The sequence below is a fragment of the Peromyscus maniculatus genome, chromosome 6 (genome assembly GCF_049852395.1).
Source record: "Peromyscus maniculatus bairdii isolate BWxNUB_F1_BW_parent chromosome 6, HU_Pman_BW_mat_3.1, whole genome shotgun sequence".
Lineage (NCBI taxonomy): Eukaryota > Metazoa > Chordata > Mammalia > Rodentia > Cricetidae > Peromyscus > Peromyscus maniculatus.
This window is the reverse complement of record NC_134857.1, coordinates 75854284-75866681: the sequence shown is the minus strand read 5'-3', so window position 1 is coordinate 75866681 and position 12398 is coordinate 75854284. Positions and strand designations below refer to the sequence as shown.

Below are 12398 nucleotides of genomic sequence, written 5' to 3'. Positions count from 1 at the left end.
CCAGAGTGAGTGTTCTCTGAGGTGCTAGGCTTGGCTTTTCTCTACATACATCCAATCACGTTCACTTTGCATTTTTTTATTGCCTTTATTATCTCCTCAAATTAGATAAATGCTAAACTTTCATCTCCTGTTCTAACGTTTGCCCTAAGAAGGTACACTGAATGTATACATTTTTGCTGGGAAGTTTTATTCATATACTGCTTATACAAAAATTAACAAAGGGGCCAGTAACAAGGCTCATGGCCTTTATCGAAAGATCCTTATAGGCAAGTCTTACTGAGTTTGATACCTCGATTCCATATGGCAGAAGGCCAGAACCAACTCCCACAAGTTGTCATCCGGCCTCTGCATGTGCACATACCCATGTAGGCACATATTCACACACTAAGTATTTTTGTTGTTGTTGTTGTTTAATTATTAGGACTAGAGAGATGGCTCAGCAATTAAGAGCACTCTTGTAGAGGACTAAGGTTTGGCTTCCAGCACCCACACGGTGGCTCACAACCCTTTGTAATTCTGGTTGCAGGGTATCTAATGCCCTGTATCTGATGCCCTTTTCTGACCTCCATAAAACTGGGTATGGTGGCATATGCATGTAATCTCAGCACTTGTGAGGTAAGGCAGGAGGATCAAAAGTTAAGGTCATCCTCGGGTACAGATCTTCTTCCAGACCACCTTAGACTGTCTTAAAAACAAGTGTGGAGCACTGGAGAGATGGCTAGGCAGCCAAGAGCAGTTGCTATCTAAACATGAGGACTAGAGTTGGGATCCCAGGAACCAGTTAATAAGCCAGGCATGGGCATCTCACAAATATCTATACAGCTCTGAGGAATCTAATGACCTCTTCTGGAATGACATGTGCAGGAACATGCACCTGTACATATGTCTGCACATATACTCACACATGGGCATGCAAGCACCCACACACACACACACCCCTGTCTTTACAGTAAAAAGCCTGGTGGGATGGCTCAGTGGGTAAAGGCCCTGCCACCACCAAATCTGCTGACCTGAGTTCAAACCATGGGACCCACCTGGTAGAAGGAGAGAAACCATTTGGGCAAGATGTCCTCTGACATCTTTACGCGGTGAAATACAGTTATTTTTAATAATAGTGGAATAAATTAATTTCACTAAATTAAGAGTGAAATACAGGGTGCCAACATTTTTCTAGATAACTAGGCTCAAAACTCGGGGGCACTGAGGTTGGGCAGACGGCTCTGAGGTTAACAGTACTGGCAGCTCCTCCAGAGGACTCAGGTTAGTTTCCCAGCACCCATACAGTGACTCACGACATCTGTAAATCCAGATCCAGGGGTCTGATGCCCTCTCTGGCCTCCCTGGAAACCAGGCACTCATGCAGACAAAACACCCATGCACATTAAAAAAATATTTTTAATCTAGTAAAAAAGAAAAAAATTAAGAAAGGGGTGGGAAAGTTGGCTCAACAGTTAAGAGCACTTGTTGCTCTTGCAGAAAACCCAGCTTCAATTCCCAGCACGTACATGGTAGCTCATAACTGTCTGTAACTCCAGACCCAAGGGATTCAAGGCCCTGTTCTAACCTCCATGAGCACCAGACACATACGCAGCACACACACATACATGTAGGCAAAAATACTCATACACATATAATAAGAAAATAAACCTTAAAAATAAGACAAAAATTCACAAAGTATCTTTATATCTTATCCCATTTGATTCTTACGACAAATTCTGTGAGATCAACAGAGTAGCTATTAGGCCATTTTACAAATAAGGAAGAAGCTTGAGAGTCCACCTAACAAGATCCAGATCATAAATATTTGTAGGTCATACATCCCCATTTCTTTTACCCAACTCTACCACTGTAGCCCAAATTAACCATACACAATCAACAAATAAATGTGATAGTATTCCAATATTTTATTAATACAAAAAAAGTGCAGACTCCTAGTGTGAGTAACTAGTTCAAAGTCATACATCTCAAGGCTCCCAGTATCTGAATGGAAACCAGAACTCATTTCCACCGCATTATGCAACTATCCATATAATTAATTTCCCACTTATTATAAGCTACCCAGTCTAAATTTGAGTGTACGTACTTTCAGTAGTGCTACAGACACTGGAATAGTGTCAACAGTGCCTGGCAGAGGCCAGATATTCCATTAAAGGTTTGCTGACAAGCATAAGAGTGTCCTAGCCTAGCCTCACTTTGGTACTTTGGATTTGGCTTACTACGAGGTAGGCTTAAGTTTTGTGTAAGTACCTACTAACTGATGATGTTCTGGATAGATGACTCAGTGGTTAAGAATATTTATTTCTCTTGCAAAGGACCTAGATTCAGTTCCCAATAACCACATGGCAGCTCACAACCACGGTTAACTCCAGTTCCAGGGATTCAAGACCTCTCCTATCTTTCTTGGGCTCCTACATGCACATGGTGCATATACGTACACTCAGGCACACACACATAAAATAAAAACAAATCTTTTAAAGAAATAACAGATGAGGATGTATCTGTGTGTGTTGTGGGGACGTTTTTCTGCATTCATTACTTCTGAACCCATGCAAATAACTGTACATGGATATGTGGGGACAGTATACACATAAGGTTGTCAAGACACTGTGAAAAAAAATAGATATTTCTACCAGGTCTTACTAGGCAACAAACGACAACGTTGGCCTTTAAAAACAAGCAAACAAAACACTTCTATTTTAAATCCTGCAGGCGTTTCCTATTTCTTTCTTTAGTGATTCCACTTTATTTAGTGAAATGGCTTAGGTAGATGATGAAATGGGAAACTCACAGTAAGTAATTTCTTTTTCTTAACTTTTAGGCGGAAGAAGGGTGTGGATCTGTTTTTCACCGGGTGAGCAGATCTGCCCTTTTTAAATAGAAAACATTCTCAGGACGCTTCCCATTTCCCATCCAGAAAACGAAATCGCTCAGATCTAGCAAAGGTTTAGCGGGTTAGAGCTACTACGGATCGGGCTGACCTTCTCGCAGACCCAAGGACTCCATAGGAAGGCGAGGGAGCTGTTCCTTCGACTGGGTCAGGCGTAGAGTGCAGCGCCTGCGCTCAGCAGCGAACCTTCGCAAGGACAGAGCGTAAGCACGGCTTCCGCAGCCGGCGGCGCCCTTCAGCGCCGCTTCCTCCCGCCGCGGGGATTCCGTAGCTTCCGCTTCCGGCCCGGGGCGTCCTGGTGTCCGAGCGCTGAGGCGGCGGGTAAGGCGCTGCCGGGGAACTGGGCAGCAAAGCGGGTGTGGCGGGAGGGCAGGATTTCGCGTGCAGGCCTGGTCCCTAGAGACGTAGAAAACCTAATTCCCCCCCACCCCACCCCTGAGACAGGGTTTCCCTGTGTAGCTTTGCACCTTTCCTGGATCTCGCTCTGTAGACCAGGCTGGCCTCGAACTCACAGAGATCCACCTGCCTCTGCCTCCTTAGTGCTGGGATTAAAGGCGTGCGCCGCCGCCCGGCCTATTTTCTTTTTTTAAAAAAGTTATTTATATTTTATGTGTATGAGTGTTTTGCATGTATGTGTGTGCAACACAGAAGCCAGAAGAGGGCGTTGGGTCCTCTGGACTGGAGTTACAGATGGTTGTGAGCCACCCTGTGGGTGCTAGGAATCAAACCTGGGTCTTCTTAACCACTGATCCATCTCTGCAGACCTGCTTGTACTTTCTAAGATGTAAGGAGTCCTTCCTACCTGGTTCCATGGGTTCTATTTCTAGATAGAATAAAACTACCTGTGGTAATGACTCTGTTGGGCTGTTTCCTTACTGATTTTCCGGCTTCCATGCTCCTTGTCAGTCTGTAGGTCCTGAAGAATGAAGATTTGAAAGCAAGGCCATGGCTAAACACCTGAAGTTCATTGCCAGGACTGTGATGGTTCAGGAGGGGAACGTGGAAGGTGCATACAGAACCCTGAACAGGTAAAAAGAATCGGAGTTTTGCTTCTGGAAATGTGGGATTATCCTTCACCGAGCTTACCCCCTCATAAACTGTTCTCAGACTGGTCCCAGCCCAGTGTTTAGGCTTTGGACACTGTAGCCCTTCAATTTCTTACTGCAAAAAATGAAGTTCTTCCCAAATCAAACGTGATGAGTTTATCCAGCTTGCAGTCATCATCCCTTGACTAACCTGCATGCTCTCTGAGGTTTTGGAAAGAGCCCATAAGTCTGTGCCTTGTGTACAGCACCTGGGAGGTGGAGACAGGAAGAATTTGAGAACAATGTAGGCTACATCAACTAGACTCTGTCTCAGCTGACCTCTCCCCATCTCAGAAAAAAAAAAAAAAAAAAAAAAGGTAGAAGGGAGACGAAGAACAAGAAGAACCAGCATAGTGCCTGAAAAATGGCTGAGACCACGTCTGTGAAGATTAATTCCTTTGTGATTTTGTTCGTGTCGTGTAGCTCAGGCTGGCCTAGGATGGGCAGGATAGTTAAGGATAACCTTGACTCCTGCTCCTCCTGCCTCAATCTTCCAAATCCTGAGATTATGTGTCCGCTATCACTTACATGGCCAGCTAGAAAAGACGAATTCCGGTTTTGTTCTTGGAGGAACAGGTCAAGATGAGACTGTATTACGGGTTCAAAGGGAAGTTACAGCAGAAGCAAAAGAACTAGAGAGCTAGGAGGTCCGGGATCTGACACCCTCTTCTGCCCTCTGCAGGACCCATGCAGGTGACACACAAAAACAGATACGTACATACACTTAAAAACTGGTGAAGCCGGAGCGGAGGGCTCCACGGAACGGTATTTGCGCACTAGACTGTGGGACAGACAGCAGTCCTAATGGCGCCGCTCCGCTCCAGTTCTTTGAGGCTTCCCTAGTCCGTCATGCCTCGTTCACAGTTTCAGTTTTAATCATGTGTGTGTGTGTGGGGGGGGGGTATGTGCATGAGTGCTAGCACTCCTGGAGGCCGGCAGCGGGGACCCCGGAGCACAGGAAGTTGTGAGCCGCTGACATGCGTGCTGGCAGCCCGAGAGCGTCTCTCCAGCCCTCGCTTTGTTTTGTTGTAGTCTGATTTGGGGAGCGGGTGGGTAGAACTCACTGTGTAGCTCTGGCTGGTCTGGAACTGCTGTGTGGAGCAGGCTGTCCTTGAGCTCCTCACTGAGACCCACCCACTCTGCCTCCTGAGTGCTGGGATGCATGCTACCATACTTGTCTTTTTAGCTGGTTTTTCTCCTATTTCCTTGGTTATCGGTCTGTAAGAAAACAATGGGCTTTGTCTTAACTTGAAGATTGCTTTGAAGAGAGGTTTTTTTCTTCTATTCTTTCCTTTATTTGTTTTTTGTTTGTTTGTTTGTTTTTTGGTTTTTTCAAGACAGGGTTTCTCTGTATAGTTTTGGAGCCTGTCCTGGATCTCACTCTGTAGACCAGACTGGTCTCCAACTCACAGAGCCCCACCTGCCTTTGCCTCTGCTGAGATTAAAGTGTGCGCCCCTCACCTGCCTGAGAATTTTCTTATGTAGAGGGCAGTACCCTGCAGCCAAGCCCTCCTCCATTCATTTCCAACAGCATTTTCTGCCCCTGTCCATTTTGTGTAATGGAATGTATTCCTCATTTCTACTTCAAAACTATAAAGCAAACATGAGAAATAAAATATTTATCATCCCTTGCCTGAAGGTGATCATCCCTTCGTTGCCATCAGGTTACAGTCTTACTTAATCATTACTAGGGGTTTGTTTGTTTAAGATTAGTTTATTTTTCTTTAATCCCAGCACTTGATTTCTGTGCACTCAAGGCCATCATGCCAGGCCACTGTGCCTTACATAGTGAATTCCAGGACAACCAGGGCTTTGTGTCAAAAAACAAAACAAAAGGGCTGGAGAGATGGCTCAGTGGTTAAGAGCACTGGCTGCCTGGGTTCAATTCCCAGCACCCACATGGCAGCTCACAGCTGTCTGTAACTCCAGCTCCAGGGGATCCAATATGGATATACATTCAGGCAAAAACATGAATGCACATGAAATAAATTTTTAATAGCATTTATTTATGTGTTTATTTATTTATTTATTTATTTATTGTATGTGAGTGACCTGTCTTCAGGGACACCAGAAGAGGGCACCAGATCTCATTACAGATGGTTGTGAGCCACCATGTGGTTGCTGGGAATTGAACTCAGGACCTCTTGAAGAACAGTGAGGGCTCTTAACCGCTGAGCCATCTCTCCAGCCCATGAAATAAAATTTTTTAAAAATTATTTATATGTATGTATATCTATGCCTTGTGTGTTTGGGTGCCCCCAGAGGAGTGTGTGGAATCCCCTGGAGCTGGATTATAATCCTGGGGCTGTAGCTCAGATGGTACAATGTTGGAGGCTTTGGGCTTCCTCTCTAGAACTCTGTAAACTGGGTGTATCGACAGATTACAATTAGAATTCCAGCAGTTAGAAAGTGGTGGTGGGAGGTAAAAGTATTAAAGATTAAATAAAAATACAATCTAGGTGCAAATAAGTAGTTGGTGAGGAGGAAAGAAAGAAATAGCAGAAAGTAGAGGGTGGAGAAATGGCTTTTTTTTTTTTTTTTTTTAAGATTTATTTATTTATTATGTATACAGAAGAGGGCGCCAGATCTCATTACAGATGGTTGTGAGCCACCATGTGGGTGCTGGGAATTGAACTCAGGACCTCTGGAAGAGCAGTCGGTGCTCTTAACCTCTGAGCTGTATCTCTAGCCCTTGTTTTATGTTGTGTTTTGTTTTGTTTTTCGAGACAGGGTTTCTCTGTGTAGCTTTGCACCTTTCCTGGAACTCACTCTGTAGCCCAGGCTAGCCTTGAACATCCGCCTGCCTCTGCTTCCCGAGTGCTGGGATTAAAGGCGTGCGTCACCACCGCCCGGCCAAGATACTCTTATATAGAACCCAGGTTCAATTCTCAGCACCTATAGAATGGCTTACAACATTCCGTAACTCCAGTTCCAGGGGATCTGACACCATCTTTTGGCCTCCATGGGTACCAAGCACATACCACTTACACAGACATAAATGAAGGCAAATACTTACACACATAAAATAATAAAAATCTTAAAAGTAAATGCTATGGGCGCTGGAGAGATGGCACAGCAGTTAAGAACACTGGGCTGCTCTTCCAGAGGTCATGAGTTCAATTCCCAGCAACCACGTGGTGGCTCACAACCATCTATAATAGGATCTGATGCCCTCTTCTGGGATGCAGGTATACATGCAGAACACTCATACATAAAATATAAATAAATATAAAATTTCAAAAGTAGATGCTGTGTGGATACCTTCTACCATCTGGCTTGGTGTTATTTCAGATCTTGTTCTAAGGAATCTGTTTTCTTTCTTTTTTGGGGACAGAGTCTTATGTAGTCCAGGTTGACCTCAAATTTACCATATAATGGTTTTTTTTGTTGTTGTTGTTGTTTATTTCTTGTTTTGTTTTTGATTTTTGGTTTTTTGAGACAGGGTTTCTCTGTGTAGTTTTGGTGTCTGTCCTGGAGCTCACTCTGTAAACCAGGCTGGCCTCCCCCGAACTCACAGAGCTCTGCCTGGCTCTTCCTCCCAAGTGCTGGGATTAAAGTCATGCGCCACCAGTGCCTGGTTGCTCCTATCCTCTTGCCCCCATCTCCTAAGTCTGGGGTTATAGGCCTGTGTCCCACCCCCACCCCCCTTCTCTGCAGCTCTGGGGATGGAACCCAGGCCTCCATACATGCCAGGGAAGCACACTGCCAATTTTAAGTTGCTTCCCCAGCCTAGAAATCTGTTTCCTTCAGAAAATAAATAAATAAGTACAAGGCAGTTGGGAATGGTGATGTATGCTTGCAGTCCCAGCCCTGGAGAGGCTGAGGCAGGAGAATCTCAAGCTTGAGCTGTACAGACCCTGTCTCATAAAATAAAAAGGACATAAAGTACTTTTTTCCTACTTTAGTTATTAAAACACCAAGGAAATTACAAGTTTAGGGGCAGGGGGCAGTTGATATTACCTAAAAAGAAAAAGAAGGATCTGGGGATGTAGCTCACTTAGAACGGTTCTTGGCCAGCAATACCATAGAAAACGCCACATGGTGGCCTGTGCCTCTAACCCTGACCTTCAGAGTCGGAAACAGGAAGATGGGTTATCCTTGGTTACATCGCAAGCTTGAGGCCAAGCTGGGCTACATAGACTTCCAGAAGAAAGGAAGGAAGGAGAGAGATTCCGTGGGACAAGGAGGACTTCAGTTCGATGGAGGTGTGTAGAAGAGCAAATGAAGAAATCTAGGCTCCTGGACTCAGACTCTGATGTTGAATCTCTTAGATTCCTTATTAACTTGAAAATTCGAAGCTGTGGCTTGCAAGGCAGTGCAGGGAGGGTACTGGCCGCGAAAGCCCCTCTCAGGAAGCTGTGTTAGAAATAGACTGGGCCAGGCCGAAGGTGACACGGGACTTTAATCCCAGTATAAAGAAGTAGAAACAGGTGGATCTCTGTGAGTTCAAAGCCAGCCTGGTCTATACAGCAGGTCCCAGGACAGCCAGGGCTACACAGAGAAACCCTGTCTCAAACAACAACGAAATAGTAGACTAGTTAGGGTGGTGCATGTGTGTAACCCTGTCAGCACAAGAAAGCTGAGGCAGGAGAGTAAGGAATTCAGGGTTATCCTTGGCTACATATTAAGTCAGAGGGCAGCCTGAGATACTTAAGAACCTGTCTCAAAAACAACAAAAGAAGCTACACTTTTAGTATAAAAAATATATTTGCAAAGAAGAAGAAAGCTGCATTTCTTTTTTTTTTTTTTTTTTTTTTTTTTTTTTTCCGAGACAGGGTTTCTCTGTGTAGCTTTGCGCCTTTCCTGGAACTCACTTGGTAGCCCAGGCTGGCCTCGAACTCACAGAGATCCGCCTGGCTCTGCCTCCCGAGTGCTGGGATTAAAGGCGTGCGCCACCACTGCCCGGCGAAAGCTGCATTTCTATTCCTTTTTTTTTTTTTAAATTTTACAGAAATGTCTTATAAAGTATATTTTGGGCGGGGAGCAGGGAGTGAGCAGATACTTTGCTCTGAGGGTACTTTTTTTTTTTTAATTTTCCGGAGCTGAGGACCCAACCCAGCACCTTGTGCTTGCTAGGCAAGTGCTTTACCACTGAGCTAAATCCCCAACCCTAGGGTACTTTTCTAGGCAAGAACTTGTGGACTCACATGTGCGTGTGGAGCCCTGGAGTGCCTGGTCCTCCTTGCCCGCTGAATGCATCTTTCCTGACTTGGCGCTCACACGTCTCCTTTCCCCAGCTGCTCTCCAGTGTCTTCCCTGCGGGTCACCTTTTCTACACACCTGTCCTACTCCAGTCTGCTCTGTTCTTTCTCAGCTTTCTGATGGCTGTGGTTTAAAAACAAGTCGCTTGTTTTGTGATCTGGTTACAGTAGCAGCACAAGTGAGAGAGAGGTGTTTAAACTTTACTGTGTTTGGAGCACAGAAGAAGCCTATAAAGGAAAAACCTATGTGTCTGTCCGGGGGACTGCCACAAAACACCTCTTATGTAACCAGGGGCTCATTGGAGCCCCGAGATGAGGCTGTGGAGAGTGGGGGTTGCTGGGAAGCCTCCTGTGATTGGCTGGCCCCCAAACTAGAAAGACAAGCACACTGGAAGCATGCCCAGTTGACCCCTTTTCCTCCTGATGGGCCAGCTTCTGGGCTCCTTCTGGGTACACGCTTGTTGACGTAGGCTGGCTACACTGACATGTGGATCTGCCTCCCCCAGCTTCCCTTTGTAAGCAGTGCAACTCCTTTTACATAATCAGTTGAATTTTACTAAAACTGGCAGCTGGTTTCCCCTTCGTGTAAGGTTGCCAGGCGCCAGAACTCCAAGCTGATCTGTTTACACTGAGCTCTTCGTGTGCCAGTCCTTGAACTACCTTTGCAAACAGAGGCAGCACCAGTGACACCTTCCCAAAGGCTACCGTTGAGCTGCATCCTCAGCTTTCAAGTTGCTCACCCCACCCCTGCTGCCTGACCTGGGAACCAGAGCCAGGGTCTTGCATGTAGGATAGGCGAGCGCTCTACCACTAAGCTACACCCACGGCCCTTTTGTTATTACTTGAGTTCTTTTGGTTTTGCCTATTTGGTTGGTTTTAGGGGGTTTTTTGTTTATTTGTTTTTGTTTTTTCTTTTGAGACAGGGTCTCATGTATCCTAGGCTGGCTATGTATGCCTTTGAACTCCTGCCTCTACCTTCCAAGTGCTGGCAAACTACAGTGTGCAATAATACCACACTGGGTTATATTGTACTGGGGATCAAACCCGGGCTCCTTCCCACCAGGCAAGCGTTCAATCAACTGAGTTACACCCCAAGCCCCATACTTGAGCTCTACTACAAAGCTTGACCTACATACATCCTTGCCTAGTAGAGATGAAGATGAATAAGTGCTTCTGCTGTGTGTGGGCATGCAGGTGTGTGTTAATGTGAGTACTCGTGCACATGTGTTTGGAGCCAGAGGACACATCAGGAGTTCTGCCTCCAGCACCATTCACCTTTTTTTGTTGCTTGTTTGAAGCAGGGCTCTCTCTGCCTCCTCAGTACTGGGATTACAAGTGAGTCCACCACACCCATCCATTCTACGTGGATTCTGGGAATGGAACTCAGATCTGTGTCAACTCAGCTATCTCCCACCTTAATCTGTGCTTTGAAATTCTTTTTTTCTTTTCTCTTTGGTTGAGACAGGGTCTCACTGTGTAGTCCTGGCTAGTCTGCAACTCACTATATAAGTCAGGCTGGCCTTGAACTCACAGAGCTCCACCTGCCTCTACCTCCCAAGTGCTGGGTAAAAAATTGTACTCTGTGCCCCCCCACCCCCTCACCCCCAGATGATTCCTTTCTTTAGTGCACCTCATCTTCTTGGCTTCCATTTTCTCTTTCCCTGGTTGAGAAGCCTCACCCAGCTGTCCTCCTCATTGTCTAAGTAAGTCTGTGCAGCCTGGCCCAATCATTGGGTACCCTCCAGGCCAATGAGAGATCCTGTCTCAAAAACACATATAGGACACGTACACACTCCACAGAAGGAAGGTGGGTGGACCTGAGGAATAACTCCTGGGGTTGACCCCTAGCTGTCCACACAAAGTCATATGATTGGAGCACCTGATTCATGGGAAAATGGTGAGTGAGGCTATTATAATGTTCCCATTTGTATCACTGGTATGAGGAGGGTCTGCATTTAGGTAGGCCCCCAGTATTACTCAGACTTCAATCATGCCCCCCCAATTTTTTTCTCTAAGCCTGGGTTTATACTTGTGGGACAAGTGCTCTACTACTGAGTTCTATCCCTTTTATTTATTTACTTATTTTTATTCTAAAGCAGGATCTAAGTTGCCATGGCTGATCTGAAACTTGAGATCCTCTTGCACCAGCCTCCCAAGTCCTGGGCTGTCAGACATGCACCACTACCGTGTCAGTTCTTAAATCCAAAGAGGAAGGGACTGCATTCTTCACTAAGATCAGATAGGAGTCACTTCTACATGTATATAATTACAGATGGCTTACCCCGTTTGTGCTTTGCTTTGCTTTGGTTTTGGTTTTTTAAGTCAGTCTCTATGTGGCTGTGGTTGGCCTTCAGCTCACAGAGATCTGCCTACTTTTCCTTCCATACACCTGGTTTCATGTGTAGTTTCTGAAATGCTCCCATGGTTAAAACGCACTGCGCAGGGAGCCCCTGTTCCCGTGGGAAGCTGTCCTATACCTCCGGTGTGTTGTGGGAGTCAAAAGTTTGAGAACATGGCTGTAAGCCCCCCAAGAGTAAGAACTGTGGCTGCCTTTTAAATTTACCTCTCGGGTTCTTACCGGGGCCTCTGGAAAGAAGTCAGGGCTGTGTTGTTACTACTCCCCACTCTAAGTATACAAAAACGGGTTGCTTTTGTCCTTGACTTCTGCTGAGCTGTGAAACTGGTAAAGAACGTAGTGAGCCACAGCATCTCCCTTCCTTGCTTGTCCTTACACAGAATCCTCACTGCCGACGGGCTCACCGAAGTCATAAAGCGACGGCGCTACTACGAGAAGCCGTGCCGCCGCCGCCAGCGGGAGAGCTATGAGGCGTGCCGGAGGATCTACAACATGGAAATGGCCCGGAAGATTAACTTCTTGATGCGAAAGAACCGGGCGGATCCGTGGCTGGGCTGCTAAGGCCTGTGGATAGAAGACCCACGTTAATTCTTTTCTGTTACCTTTCTGTACAATAAACTCAATCACATGTGAACAAGAAGGCTTGAACATGTAGAAGCTATCTCAGTCCACAGTGGACCCTTTCTTTATTGATAAGAAAAAGTTAATCAAAAACTGGAACAGGAGCAATAATATTGGTTGCCAGCCTAGGAGAGGGGCCAATTGGGAGTTACATGTAATGGGTACAGTTTTGTTTATAAAGATTTGTAGAAGTTCTAGAAACCATGGTAACAAAAAAAATGTGTATATTAGGGTTGGAGAGATGACTC

The 12398-nt window shown here is 45.7% G+C and overlaps 1 protein-coding gene across 1 annotated transcript; it reads left to right on the top strand.

Annotated features, from left to right (window-relative positions):
• Positions 1-3075: 3075 nt before the first annotated feature.
• On the top strand, positions 3076-12169 carry Mrps21 (mitochondrial ribosomal protein S21). The gene is made up of 3 exons (XM_006982559.4): positions 3076-3208; positions 3794-3915; positions 11910-12169. The coding sequence occupies exons 2-3, from the start codon at positions 3833-3835 to the stop codon at positions 12088-12090; spliced, it is 264 nt and encodes an 87-aa protein (XP_006982621.1). The 5' UTR covers positions 3076-3208; positions 3794-3832; the 3' UTR covers positions 12091-12169.
• Positions 12170-12398: the final 229 nt, after the last annotated feature.